This window comes from Lissotriton helveticus, chromosome 5_1 (assembly GCF_964261635.1).
Source record: "Lissotriton helveticus chromosome 5_1, aLisHel1.1, whole genome shotgun sequence".
NCBI lineage: Eukaryota > Metazoa > Chordata > Amphibia > Caudata > Salamandridae > Lissotriton > Lissotriton helveticus.
The window spans coordinates 336,183,622-336,199,255 of NC_136065.1; the positions used below are offsets into that span (position 1 = coordinate 336,183,622).

The 15,634-nt window shown below is 50.2% G+C and overlaps 1 protein-coding gene across 1 annotated transcript in view; it reads right to left on the reverse strand.

Moving 5' to 3' along the window:
* Positions 1 to 990: 990 nt before the first annotated feature.
* The window catches only part of LOC144752471 (taste receptor type 1 member 2-like), a 104,010-nt gene continuing 89,366 nt past the window's right edge, over positions 991 to 15,634 (reverse strand). Inside the window, exon 6 of the mRNA XM_078640394.1 lies at positions 991 to 1,991. Coding sequence (XP_078496520.1) covers positions 1,060 to 1,991 — 932 coding nt within the window. The 3' untranslated portion in view covers positions 991 to 1,059. The remainder of the gene's footprint in view (positions 1,992 to 15,634) is intronic.

Below are 15,634 nucleotides of genomic sequence, written 5' to 3' on the forward strand. Positions count from 1 at the left end.
AGAGGGTACGCGGTTATGCCCCAGTGCAGTATAGGGTAGAGAAACCCTGGTCCTGTTTATGTGTTTATGTTGTGTGGGGAACGTAGTGTTAGTTTGCCCCGTGCAGTGGCGGCTCTAGGCTCATGGCGGCCCTGGGCAGGGAACGTAGGTAGGGTGCCCCGGAAGAGGGGGTCTGGGCGGAGCGTGGAGGCCAGAGAAGGGGGGGTCAGGGTGTTTGGAAGTGGAACAGAGCCGGAGGCCGCCAAATCCCTGCCAAGGGCCGCCATGTAAATATGTATCCATCCTCAGAGGATTATTATATTAAGGATATATATTGGCGTGGTGGCCCCTGGGGTTTGGCTTGCACATGCCTAAGACCGCCCCTGCCCCGTGGTATGACTAGTAGAGGGCAATGTGTTCCTGGTCCGACCTAGAGTTCTAAGGTGTTGTGGGGAAAGTGTGTTTAGTTTTCCTATGATGGAGGAGCAGACATGGTGGGGTTGTCGGTTTGACCTTTTTTCCAAGTATTTCTTTGGCGAAGGATTTATAGATTTTGTGGGACGTATTACTTGGGGATCTTACCATCTTACGTTCTATTGCACTTTCTATTGTCTCTATAAGGGGGAGATGTGTTGTAATCTTCTGTTTAGTATAATGCATCCTCCCTAGTGATGTTCATTGATGTTCTTTTCCCTGCTGCTCAGTCAGTGTGTGAGGTCATTAGAATGTTGAGAGTGTTTGTGTTTGGATACGGTCAGTTGTAGTGGGCGGGCTGAGCAGCAAGGATGTTGCTCCTGGTGGGACTTTACCTGTAATTTATAACTAAGTTAATTAAACCTACATCTACAACTTACAATCGGCCTTATTTATAACACTTTGTCTCCTCTCAGGCATCCCCATTGAGTAAGACTGCAAGAGACATATCACCGACCGCTGCTTCTCTATTCCTTTTAGTATAGGACTGCATAGAACATGTGACCACTGGCTCCTCCTGATCTATTTCCGGTGAAGGAATGCAAGAAACATATCATCGCCAGTTTCTCCCAATCTTTCCTCTGGTGTAGAACTGAATGAAACATATCACCGGCGGCTACTCCCACTCTTCCTCTTCGTGTAGGACTGGATGGCAGACTGAAAATGCTGTGTCGTATTGAGCTCTGGCCTCCAGAAGATGACGTAGCACTTTGGGAAGAAGTACCCACCCATGATGCCAAAGAGGCTGGCCAGGGCTAGACTGGCATTAATGGCTGTGATATATTCAGGTAACTTGATGATTTGTACAGTGAAGAAGGAAACACAGACAGCAAAGTACACCAGCATGGCGAAGGTGATGCACTTGGCCTCACTGTAGTTCTTGGGCAGCTCCTTTCCCATGTAGGAGAAGACAAAGCAGAGCAGGCTTAGGAGGCCATTATAGCTGAACTGTAAGATATTTCCCACTGAGCTGGACTCACTGCAGTCCATCAGCAGCCTATCAATATTGATGCTCTTCCAGGCCACCTCAGGGGGGCTGTAGATGGCCCACCCACACGAGATCAACACCTGGACACTGGTGAGCAGCCACACACATACATATTGCCCATCCCTCTTGACCCAGTAATCGTAAGCCTTGGGCAGAGTGGCGGCCATCTTGAATATGCAGACAATCTGGAAAGACTTCACGGCAATGTACGAGAAGCATACCGTTAAGGTGGTGCTGTAAATTGGGTGCCTGAGGATGCATTTAAGGAAGCTGGGCTTGCCAATGAAGGTGAGGACACTTAGGTATGCCATAGCTAGTGCAGCCAGCATGAGAATGCCCATGCGCCCACCAGCTGCCTTTACCACTGGGCTCTGGAAGTGGACCACAAAGGCCACCATCATCACAGACGTCAGCAGGAAGCCCACAGTCACTGCGGCTTCCAGGGGAATGGCCAGCGGCGAGGTCCAGTCCAGGAACTCTCGTGTCTTATTGTAGCAAATGGTACTTTGTTCCACAGACCACTGGTCAAGGTTGCAGTTGGTGCAAGAGCCTACAAAGTTAAAAAAAAGAGGGGTATTAAAAATGGCAAAAATACCTACACATCTTTGTATAGTCTACATTTTAAGACAGCTTACTTAGAGGATCACAAATCAAATCCTAATGCTGAACACTGACCATCCGTGTCACATAGCACCACAAATTAATTGGTTATTGGCATACTTTCCACAGTGCGCTTTATTCACCACAAACTGAACTGTCTCTTGGCATGTTAACCATAAGGCATTTATTACCCTGCACATTGGTATTCATTTGATTAACCCCAGCAGAATGCAGCATTCAACCAGTCCTCCCAGAATTGAAGCCTGTGAGCTTCAAGTTACACACATTTAACAAAATCACAGCAATGGATCCTCAACCCGCTGAGATATGTAAACTAAATAAACTGATCACAGTGGGGAATGGGAAAGGATGTACTCTTAGGCCAAGTATCCTGGTTATGGAAATTCCACCTGCACAGGAGACACCTTGATCACTTTTTATGTGGAGATAGCTTTCAATTCTGGGCACATGTGTGTCTCGCAGTTTTTAAATATGATAATCCACTCTCTTCTCACCTTCATGATCTTCCAAAAAGCAGTCATGACTAGCAAAAGCGAGCAGAGCTGGAGGTGAAAGAGTTTCCTTTTGACTTCCTGAGGTGTAAAATGTCCTCCTCTTACACTAACAATATAGAAGAGAGATGCCTCCTTCACCTTCCCTCTTAAGCCTCAGGTAAGCCACTTCAGATTTAATGAGCCCCTGCATGGAATATTGCCTTGGGCCAGGCACCACCAGCCACAGAAACCTGGCACATACATTGTCCTCTAGGAAGGCCAGTGGACATCTAGAGTCTTTTGCCACTGTGTGGTAGCTTGATGTAAGTTGCCAGATACACATGTTGTGAGATTAAAGGCATATTACTTCAACTCTTTTGATAGCTCAGCGGGTTTACTGCATGCTGCTGAGATGAAAGACACAGATAGGCATGCAGATGATTCAGAGTGCCACAGAAGTGGGATGATGGTTACTCCAAGTATTACCAACATGTTTCAGATATAGTCCTGTGACAGTAGGTACTATATAAACACTGTACTGTATGCTTTGTATTTTACAATAAGGGCACCCTGTGTGGGTATCACCCACAAGATCCAGCTGGACAAATGGAAAACTATTAAGGAGGATAAAGAGGTAACAAATCTACGGTCACACGAAGATGACCCTTTGCCCTGCCAAATTTGCACAGAATCCTCAATCTACTTGCACCAGTGTTTGGGCTGGTACTCACAATGATTACCAGCCATAGTCTGGCCGCAGCAGGAAAATTTCCAACGCCACTGGAGCTTGCTGTTGTTCTCTTCCTACAAGTATTGACTCATTGTAAGCCACCCCTTTATCAGCAAAGTCGCGCAGACCACTGTCCTTGCTGGCGAAAGATGTCTTGACACCCATCAGCTGCTAGATTCCCCTCAGTATGGTTTTTAGCAGTTCCCTGGAACTGAGTCAGGTATGACTGACATTAAAGATCATCTCATTCGGGTGCAGTATGACGGAAACCGGTGTTTCTTATTTTATTGCATCTGCCATTGACACAGAAGATCTTCCACTACAAGTACAACGTCTTGAGGAAGTTGCAGGGGGCATTGCAGTGAATAAGACTTTTTTTCTATTTCCTTCCTCTCATGTTTTTCTATCTCCTGGTCTGGTTAGTGTTCTCTTCTTAGCCCAAGAGATCTGACTACTGGAGTCCCCCAGGCCTCGGCTCTGTCTACAGAACTGTCTGACACTGAGTTGTGTATCAATTACAGCATAAAATGTATGTAGATCAGAGTCATCTGGAAATGCAAATAAAATGGGGCAAACAACCGCATCTGTATGATGGAGAAGTAGTGATAGATGAACCGCAGTATGCTGGCATTGAAAGTCAGTCACACCGAATTTGTTACCATTTATATTAACTTGTTCTCGGGACCACAATGACAGATCCAAGAGATGGTTCCAGAAAGGGCTGTGAGAAGTTCCAAAGTCTCCAGAATGTCAAATTTGTGATTTTCTCAATGTTCTTTGGCTTCGCGAAGTGCAATGCTTCTGAGGTTTAGCAGCCCTGATGGATGTCCTTGACAAGATTGGTTTCACTTGGCAGGCATCCTCCATTCTGAGTCCAATCCCGCCAATGGCTTGGCTTCAAACTTTAAAAAAGTGTAGATGTGCATGTCACTGTAACCTGAAGTTCAGGAATTACCTTTTCAAATGGCTTGGCTACTCTGGTTGACGGTCATGGCGAGAGTCTACTACAAGGTCCTTGCTCAACGAGCAAAGGCCCACTGTCCCTTAGGCTCTTTTGTACATGGGGACACTTTGCACACACAATCACATTAAAAGACATCTATTTTGACGGTGCTGCGAGTAGCCATGGTTTTGTTCCATTGCGTCCTCTTCTTCTAATTCAGGCCCCTAATCTCTTTAAAAGCAATAGATTTGCCTGAACATTGAGATTTTCAAAGGATAAACGCCCTGTGCAATTTACAAAGTCATGCTGGTGATTACATCACATGTTCATGGCTAGAGATGACAGGTAATCACTGGCTGCTCCCACTGTCCCATGTAAAGGAAGCACCTCAACACTGTAACAAGGTGTGTCTCTTATTCAATGGCAAGTTCCAGTTAGACTGCAGGCTAAAAGGCTGCTTTCAGTGCAGCTGATGCTATCAAAACAAGCTGTGTGGTGCCATTCTTGTTATGGCCTCGTGTTGTGTGGTTTTAACATTTTTCCATGACTGATTTTGGTTTCAAGTCCAGCCTGGCTCTGTCTCTGCTTATTTTTGCAGAGCTAGGTGTCCCCAGACTTCAAGCGAAGACCAGTGTAGAAAGAGATTTTGCAGCAACAGTCAATGGGGACTGCTGTGTCTAACGATCAAGCAAAAAAGAAGTAATGCATCGCTACAGTCTGGGCTGATCCAGCTAGCACCCCAACGAGGAGGTTACAGGTCGCAATGCCCATAAGAAGGTGTACCTTGGATCCATCCTGAACCAATCACCTAATGAACTTGTTCCTGCTGCACTACCAAGAGCGGAAGTGAAGGACATGAATCAGCACAAAAACCAGGACGTCAAATAGCACATAGGAGACATAGGCTGCAACATACTTGACATGAAAGAACCAGAGATCAAGCATTAGTTCAAGCAAATGGGAGGGAAGATGCCTTCCATACTACCTGCGGTAAACAGCAGTAAAAAGAGAGTACAAACTAAGCTAAAAACTAAACTATGTAGATATCTATCTAAGGAAAATGAGACCTGCTACGATCAGGAGCAGGCTGTGCAGGTAAGAGTGGTGTGGCGGTGGGGTGGGGCGACGGGTAACTCGACAGACGAGGAGGAGGAAAAATTAAATAAATAATTCAAATCCCTAAGTCGTCATCTGTCGAGTTCCCCCCCATCCCGCCCCCCGCTCTTACCTGCAAGGGCCACTCCTGTATAAGGTAGTCCCACACAATTGAGGTTGTGCCATGGTCATGGGACACATACAACAAACCAAAACGAACTTTTATGTGACAAGGCAAGATTTGACAGAGGAGAAGGACATGTAAGAAACTTTATACAATATTCTAATTACTACAAGTAGTATAATGCATGAAATAAAGACTGGTAGAGACACCCCACTTCCAGCAGCTCAAAACCTGCTAGAATAGATCAGAAAGGGACCACCTGCAAAAGTAGAGAACCCCAACTAAACTAGAGGTCAACGATGACCATAGTGGAAATAGTCCACAAATTTCGGTGCCCAACTCCTCTATGCCACTGAAAAACACAAAAACCATTAATAGCTCAATCAAAGAGGGAAAACCAGTTGGAGAAGCAAAAGCTAAACTAAAAACAGTGCTCCTAGGCAACAATTTACAGCCAACTTTGGAAGTCAACATGAAAAGATCCACACCAAGACCATAAAAAAATGCCGTCCGCTGGAGGAAATAGAGCACCTAAATGGAACCATACGAGGCAAATGTAGCTTTACAAACCATGTTCAGGGAAGGGACGTTATAACAGGATGGGCCAAGACATCATAGAAACTAGACTTCAGTGAAGAAATGATAGGACATGAAGCATACAAGGTTACAATCAGCGACCAGGATATTCAATTACTGGCAGAAAAACACAACTATGGCTATACAAGGGAGACCAGCAAAAGAGGTACGAGAAGTGTGGGCACAGCAACCAAAGAAAATGGAAAATAGGGCACAAAATTAATTTTTGCTCCCCGAGATGGAAAGCAGACATCTAATAAGGTAATTCTGCATCCTCGGGGGAGTGGCGGCGCTCGAGGAGGGGCAGCTACGGGAGGCCCACTGAGACATACCAAGGATACCAGTTTGGGACTGCGGGCCCCCACCCTGGCCCCGGGGGTCTGATCTCGAGCGGCGCGGTGTTGTGGACTTTGACCGCGCCACGTGGCCCCCCGCCTTGGAAGCCTGAGGCCCCTTTCGATGGCACACCAACCCTAGATACAGTGGCCCACGGACGTCTAGTGGGCGGTAGCGTTCGGCCCCGGCCCCACGGGCATTCATCGATTCCTGGAGACCCTGATTCCCGGAACCCCGAGGCTGCGACGAACGCACGGCGGCCGCAGTGTCGGGGTTTGAGACGACACAACGCCATATTTGCCTGGGTACCAGGGAAGGCACCCACCGAGAAGGGGGTCTGGTGGGGACACCTCATACGTTGGCAAGCGCATTGCGGCACACGACCGGTGGTCCACAGGTTGGTCGTGGGAACGGGGGCGTTCGGACCGCCGAGACAGAGGGATGTCCACGGGCAGGCCTCCCCGAGGCAAGACAGTAAAGGAAATGTTTGCCAAGACGCAATCCCCCTTACAGAAGGACGCCGTGGACCCTGCGACGAAGAGAGCGGACCGGGCCGCGGGGGAGGGCACGGAGCCCATAACGAAGGCCTTCTTGGAATCCCTTTTTGCCTCCCTGAGTGACGATATCCAGACCTTCAAGTCTGAGTTCACTAGTGAGATCCGCGAGGTCCGGCGCGACATGGACGGCATAGGAGAACGAGTGGCGGACCTGGAGGCCAAGGGCGACGAGAGGGAGACGGAACTCTCTACCCAACAACACGAGATCATCCGCTTACACGATCAACAGGTAGACTTGCAACTTCACCTGGAAGACTTGGAAAATCGCTCCAGGCGACATAATATTCGCATTCGCAATGTGGCCACATCTGATGCCACTCGGGACGTGTTTCGATACGCCAGGGAGCTCTTCAACCATGTATTGGGGAAACCGTTGGACTCACCCCTACAGCTAGACAGGGCCCACAGGACGGGTCCGCCGCGCGAGGCTACTGCCCCTCCTCCCGACATCCTGGTGTGCGTTCAAGACTACCGGACCAAGGAGGACATACTGCAAAAGGCGCGCCAGAATCATCCGATTGTGTTTCAAGGCACCTCGCCGCAATTGTATCAGGATTTGGCGGCACTTACGCTTCACAAGCGCCGGCTCTTCAAACCGGTCACCTCCTTCCTGCAGCAAAAGGGCATCCAGTACAGCTGGGGCCATCCCTTCCGCCTCGTCTTCAAGATGGAGAATAAGCAGTACCAACTCCGTTCAGTCTCTGAAGCCTGTTCTCTGCTTGGCATTGAGATACCAAAGGAAGAGGCGGAGGACACGGAGCCGAAGCATGCAACGGAGGGGAAGAGGCCACAATGGACCCAACAACGGCGACGGGGGCGGGTCAGGAAGCAGCAGGCGATGGAAATCGAGGCGGGACAACGAGCGGCAGTAGATGCGGTGGCTGAAGACGGCGGCACTGGTCCCCCAGGATGAACGTTCCACGACGCTGTTTGATTTGACCGTCTGCTCTGGTCATGGGGCCGTTGGCGGGAGGAAGACTCCAGATCTACACAGTAGGACTACCTTACTTTACCTCCTATTCTTCTTTTCGTCCTTGGATGAGAGACAATGACATTTTTTGGGGTATACATTGCAAGTTTGCAGTTGGGGGGGAGGGGAATGGTGAGTTGGGCGGGGGGGGAGTTCCTGGGAGTTGGGGAAGTGGGGAGGGAGGGACGGAGGGGTTCACGGTCCATGGTCGACGGGCAGGGTATTGAGTCAGCTATTGGGGGGGGGCAGCGATCCCGGGGGTTGGATGAGTCTGCCTGTCAATGCGCTGGGCAATGCCCTCATAGCTATTTGTCCTTCTTTATCCTGTTTGATGGCGTTGGGTGACTTTGTTGTTCTCACTCTGAATGTGAGAGGCCTGAATAGCCCAGTGAAGCGCAAAGCAGTGCTCCTGTTTCTAGAACATTCCAAGGCGGACATCTGCCTCCTGCAAGAAACGCATCTTTTGGCTAAAGATTGTCACCGCCTCCATTCTCCCAAGTTCCCGCAGCAGTTTTTCTCCTCCTGCACCGAGAAGAAGGCCGGGGTGGCTATTCTGATAGCGCGCACTTTTAAGGGCAAGATAGTGGGTAAGATAGCGGAGATTAAGGGGCGGTTATTGGTTTACAGGTTCACATTGGGAGACTTACACTACACGATTCGCTCAATATATGGGCCGAATGAGGGGCAGGAGAAGTTCCTACACTCCGCACTTACAGAGGCGACTGCTACACTAGATCGACATATCCTGTTAGGGGGGGACTTGAATTTAGTTCTAGATAATTTGCTCGACCGCTCTTGCCAGCGCGTTAGTCAAGTTGGAGCGCTGTCTACATCTGGTTTGGCCCGCCTGAAAGACCTGGGGCTGGTGGATGCTTGGCGCGAGCTTCATCCGGGTGTCATGGAATACACGCACTTCTCAGCAGCGCGTAAAACATATGCGCGCCTAGATTACTTGCTTGTCTCCACAGCTGCGCGTACACTGGTCACCAATGCTGAAATCGGCACGGCATCCCTTTCCGATCACGCCCCGGTCATGCTCACCCTGACGGGGCCGCGGGCACAGCGCTCGGGTAGAGTATGGCGGCATCGGGACTCTCTGCTCTTTAAGCAGGATGCGGTTACCAGAATACAAAGAACCATAAAAGACTACCTGACCCACAACAGCAATGGGGACACCGCACTGGCCACTCAGTGGGCTGCGCTTAAGGCCGTACTGAGGGGTGAATTTATATCGATTTCCGCCGCTGAAAACGCGGAACGCCAGGCCAAGAGGGACGAGCTCACCCACAAAACCAGGGAGTTAGAGCACATTCACAGACGGACGGGGGCCCCGAGAATTTGGCGCCAGCTGCGAGCTGCCCGTCAACAGTTGGCGGCACTAGACATGGACAGGGCGGAATACGCAGCGTTGCGGCTGAAACATGCCTACTACACTGGAGGGGACAGGTGCGGGCGTCTCCTGGCGCATAAACCCCGTACGGTTGCCCAGAAACGGGAGGTGAAGGAACTGAAGCGGCGGGACGGCACCAGTGTCACCGAGGATCGGGCGATAGCAGGGGCCTTTAGCTCCTTCTATGCCACTCTATACGGCGCTGACCCACCTGACCCTGATGCGGAATCTGCCTTTCTCGACAGCATTCCATTGCCTGCCCTGACTCGGGAACAAGTGGAGGTTCTGGAGAGAGACATACGTCCGGAAGAGGTCATCTCAGCGATCTCTCGGCTCAAACTTGGGAAGGCGCCGGGGCCGGACGGCTTCCCGACGTCCTTCTACAAAACCTTTTGTGTTCAACTTGCTCCGCTCCTGGCCAGACTTTTTACTTCGTTTGCGGAAGATGGGGCGATCTCCCGGGACGTGCTAGAGGCCTCCATTGCGGTCATACCCAAGCCGGGCAAGGACCCCACCGACTGTGGGGCATACAGGCCCATCTCCCTCTTGAATGTTGACCTTAAGCTCTACACGGGGATCCTCGCCTCCAGATTGGGCCCCTGCATGGGAGGTCTCATTCATCCAGACCAGTCGGGCTTCATCCCGGAGCGCCAGACCTCTGACAACACCAAACGGGCCCTCCATCTTATCGAGAAGGCGGCCCGCACACAGGGCGAATACATGATGCTGGCCATCGATGCAGAGAAGGCCTTCGACAGGGTTCATTGGCCCTATCTGGAGAAGGTCCTGCAGAAGGCAGGTATGGGACCCAAGTTTCGAACCAGGGTTCTGAATTGCTATAAATCCCCTTCGGCCTCGGTTAGAGTTAATGGCTTGTCATCTCCACGTTTCCAGATTGAAAGGGGCACCAGGCAGGGGTGCCCGCTATCCCCTCTCCTGTTTGCCCTCTACATGGAACCGCTAGCTCAGCTCATTCGATCTAACCAGGACGTCAGAGGCATCAAATTTGGAGCTGATGTCCACGTCATCAATCTCTACGCGGACGATGTCTTGCTTTCGCTCGCGGATCCCCGGAATTCTCTTCCCGCTTGCATGGCTGACCTTGACAGGTTCGGTTGCGTGTCGGGCTTCAAAGTCAACCTGACGAAATCAGTGGCCCTTGACCTATCCCTGGCCGCGGATACGCGCGCCTCATTGCAGTCTCGCTTCCCACTTCAGTGGGCTACGGAGGCGGTCCCGTACCTGGGTATCAGATTGGCGGCCTCCCTCCAAACCACGGTGGACGTTAACTACGATCTCCTTCGGCGGAAAGTGAGACGGGAACTGGGACAATGGAAGCACTACCCGCTGTCTTGGTTGGGCAGGGTGGCGGCGATCAAGATGACGATCCTGCCTCAGATCCTCTACATCTTTCGCACTATACCTCTCGCCTCTCCGAAAGGTTGGCTCAAAGTGATGCAGTCGGAACTTTCACGATTTGTCTGGAACGGGAGGAAGCCCCGTATGAAAGCCCAGATCGCGATGCTCACGCCGGAACGGGGAGGGATTGGGATTCCGAATCTCACTGCCTACTTCCAGGCGGCGCAGCTACGCTTTCTGGCGGAGTGGGTTCAATGGGAGTCCGGGAAGCACTGGTTATTCCAGGACCAGGCGGTGGCGGGACGCACCCTGCAAGAGATCCCGTTCATGCGCAGGCTACACAGGCCCCGTAACCTGTACGCTTCCGATATCACCCGGTCCCCCTTGAGATCTGGGACCGGGTTGGTCTGGAGCTCGGTCTTACCACTACCATCTCGCCTCTCACCCCGCTCCTTGACAACCCCGACTTCCAGCCGGGACTAGACGAGAAAGCCTTCGTACGATGGAAGTCGGCTGGTTGTCGATCCCTTTGCCACGTGTATGGTTCTGAGGGGATAATCTCCTTTCCGCAACTGCGCCAGGACTTCGGCCTCCCGGAGACCGAGAGGCTCCGTTATTTCCAAGTCAGACACTGGGCCCTCAGCAAGACGGTCAGAGCGGATGCGGATCGGCGCCTCACAGATTTTGAATATTGGTTGATCACTCGCAAATCAGACAAGCAGCTAATCTCGGACCTGTATAAGATGCTCACACACAAACACGACTACACTTACAGCGCGAGTAGGGCCCGCTGGGAGAGGGAGTTGGGGAGGCCCTTAGCGCGCAAGGAGTGGGAGGATATATATTATAGAGCTCGGCACTCGGCGTATCATATGGGGCTCACTGACACTCTGACGAAGGTGGTGACCTACTGGTACTATACACCTGAAAGATTATACGAAATGGACAGTAGCAGGGATCCCCTGTGCTGGCGGGGCTGCGGGCAACTAGGCACTCTCACACACACACTATGGGAATGTAGTCTCCTGCAGGAGTACTGGGGCCGTGTTCTGGACGACGTGGACAAGCACTTTGACACAGAAATCCCACGCTTTCCCTCCTACGTCCTCCTGGGGCTCCCAAATGCGCTGACCTACCCACTGCGCTCACGAAGGGGTCGCCTGATAGCCATAGCTCTAGGGTCCGCGATACAAAATATCACAACACATTGGCGCACGACCCATATTCCAACACATCAGGGCTGGCTCCATCGTCTGTGGATGGTCCTGGGTATGGAACGGCTCTCCCTATATAAAGCGGGGGAGGGGGCAAAGTATGCGGAACTGTGGCAGCCGTTTTTAGCTCTCCTGTCCTCGGAGTTCGTAGAGGTCACCTGTCCGAGGTATCTCCGCCTGTTGAGATTGACAGAGCTAGCTCCCAAAGAAGGGAACAACGTACCTATCCCTACACCGGGGAAGTGTTGAGGTGTGATTAACTGACTCAAGACTGTGGACCGGGGGGGGAGAGGGGGGAGGGGGTGCGGAGGGGGTTGGGGGTAGGGGGTTGGATCAGTTGGGGAGAGGGTGTTGGGAAGGGGTAAGTTGATTCAGGTCAAGGGGGGGGTGGGTGAAAGTTTCAGAGGGTGCTGACGAAATGCAAGACCGAGCTGTGGAGGTGTGCCATATTCTGCATGGGCGAGGGGTGGGTCAAACCAGCAAGCGGACTTGGAATTCCCCTGAATACCGTCGCACTGTTTGAAACGCGGCCGACCCGTCATGGGTTGTAGGCGGCTTGCTGTGTATAATCTCGTATTGCGACATACTGCATACTCCCGACCCCTATGCTGAGATCGAGCCCCAGCTCCGGAAGATACGGTTGATTTGACCTCTTGATTGTTTATACCTGTACTGTGTTTCTTGCTCAATAAAAATATTGAATACTAAAAGAGTAATAGCTGCTGGTGTAGAACAGAAGGAGAAGCTAAGTTCTTTTACACCATACGCCTCAGCAAGATCAGAAGTACTGAAAGGTGGTTTAACAAATGAAAAAGATGGTATCTTCCCCCAATAACACTAAAATATACCAAAGAATCAGCTCAAAGAGAGAAGGCAGATCAGACTGATATACACCAGTAAGTGAAACGGAAATAAAAGGAACTGAGCAGTGCAAGGTAAGAAAAAAAAGCACAAAAACACCTACAAAATCAGAGACGTACAGCGAAGAGCCCCAAAATATAAAAGGGGTACATGAGCCTCCACTTGGTACATGGGTCTCGATGAGGAAAGTAAGACAGTTAATGACATGGGCCACGCAGGTGAACCAATCTGCACTTGAAAAATAATTGTAAATCTGAGAACCAAAATACAGGAATAGTTTGCCGCTTAGAACAATTGACATCTAGGACTGAAAATCCAACTAAGAAAAAACTATCCGAGTTACAAAAAAGAGGCAACCTACTGCGTATGCTCAGATTTAATTCCAATTACGTTAAAGGTTAGTGAAGAAGGAATTTATGGCAACCTATATCAGAGCTAAATCAAAGAGGAAAAGCCAAAACGATCCACGCAGCGGTGGAAACATGGCAAAGAAGACTAGACATTCATAAAAGAGATAGAGTGCACATCGGAAACAGTGTGCAAAATACGTGATAAAGACCAAGAGACAAGTGACTCAGATATATGAAAAGAAAAAAGTAAATCCAACATGAATGTAAAACAAATGGTAGAAAAAAATCAAATCACCTCAATTATATTCAGGTTCTCAAATCCTAACTACAGACCAAAAATAAGGGTCTGTAAATGAAAAACCAAGAAATGAACATGAGGCAGACTTGTACGTCAGTGACTCGTTGGGACTAATAAAATGGCCAGAAAACAGTGCACAACTATAAAGGAAGATCCCACAGTGATTAAGTGACTGGATGTCGGGCAACTGCTGCCTCACAAAGGACCTATGCTTGCAGGTAGGTCAGGATGCCCAGGTTTTAACAGTCTTGGTCTATCAGAGGTAACGGCGACCCCTTACAGTAGCGATGATGGTAGCACCCAAGCAGATTGTCCCTTCCAGAAGTAGCCCTAAACAGAGGAAATAACCCGAATGCAAAAGCCTCTTGGATGGCTGGAAGGCTCCAGGTGGATGACTGGAGACAACCAAGAGTAGACTAAACACATCCAAGAAAGGCAAAGGCTGGAGGAAAAACTTGTAGTAGCCTAGAGCAGAAACAAAGTGGAGACTGGCTAAAGTCAGGAAGCACCTGCGGAAGGTCAGGAGCGACAGAACACACCGACAGGCCTGATGAAGCGTTCTTCACCATAGGATTGTGGGAATCAGGAGGATTCAGGAAAATGGAGGCAGCAAACATGTCTCCTACTAGCACCACTCCCCCACCCCCATCCCTGGGAGAAGTGCGAGAGCACATGAGACTGTACCGGTGGGCCGGTTGCAGTAAAGTCAGTTTATTGAGGGAGTGCAGTGGCCCACCAGCACTTTCAGGGCCCAACTCGCATCCAGGAAGACATGTGTCCTGTCCGCCTGAGACCAACTTGGGAGCTGCCGTAGGGCGGGGCGCAGGCAGCGGGCGAACATGAATGATTCATGTAAGTTCACCATAAGTAACATACCAAAACGGCTAGCAACCAAAGGTATATTGTCATTTAAAAACATAGGGGCCCATTATGATGTCGGGCGGATTGCCTCCGCCAGGCTGGCAGTAGCCACCGCCGGCCTGGCGGAGGCAATCCGCCCGACACCTATGCCCGGATTCCCCCCCGCCATATTAGGATGGCAGGGGGGAGCGCGGCGGACAGAAAGACGGTCCGCCGATTTACCGCCACGGTCGCCTTGCCATATTACAATGGCCACATATAGGTGCCTTTCCGTGGCGGCAATGTGGTGATGCCGGTTTAGGGGTAGGACAGGGAGGGTACCTATGGTACCCCCCCACATTTGCATATGCAAAGCGGCAGGCACCGCGCGGTACCTGCCGCTTTGCACATGCAAATGCGTTCACGAGTGTTTTGAATTGTGGCGGGCGGTGCAGAGTGCACCGCCCGCCACAATGCAAAACATGGAGGACGTGCCCGCCACAGTGGCGTGCACATCCTAATTCCCCCTACGGGATCCCCGCCCTTATGGCGGGCGGTCCCGTTCTCCATTAGGGTCCGCCCGCCATCCTAATGAGTCCCAAAGTCTACAAATGCCTAACCAAGAAATTAGGGGAGTGGCCTGTTGAAATGAACGATCTGCAAATAGCGAAATAGTACAACAAAGGTAAAAGTGACAAGGAGAACAAGATCCTCGTGGGCACTGGGAAGTCAAACTTGATCACATTCATGTTGAAATCAGCTCCACTCACACACCCGTTTTTGAAAAGTAGGATAAAAATGTAAATAGAACAAATAAGGACACACCGAGTGTGGAAGGGTGCACAAATGAGGGACCAACTAAATATAGAAATGGGAACAGGATGTAAGATGAGGAGTGAATAAGTCCTCAAGAAGCCCAAAATCCATCTATTGCGAAATATGAAAAGATAATTGATAAATAGAGAACACAAAGGAGTAATAGCAGCAGCCACTGAAAACTCATGTGAGTTACACCCAATGACTGACATGGAAGAAAACAAGAAACAGATAAACACACGAAAATAGAACTCCAGCTCTGAATCTGTGACTATAACTGGACCTTTGCAAGATAGAAGCTATGCTGTTGGACCGTAGCTGGCACCCCTCAAAAACAAGGGACACTGTCTTATTGACATTCCTAGCAAGTTATGAAATCTCAGCCCTTCAAGAAACTTGGCTAATAACAGAATGGGAAACTCTGGGCTACATCAACCATACACCATGTGCAAAGCAACTGCAAGTCACAAGAAATAGCAAAGGTGTCCAGCCATCCTGTCAAAATAAGTATTGTGCAAAATTGAAAGCATGGTATAATTGGCATGGAAATATACAGATGTGCAATATTACTCCGTTATTTGACAAATCTATACTGCAATTAATAAATGTTTATGCACAGCAGAAATTTGAGGACTTTCCA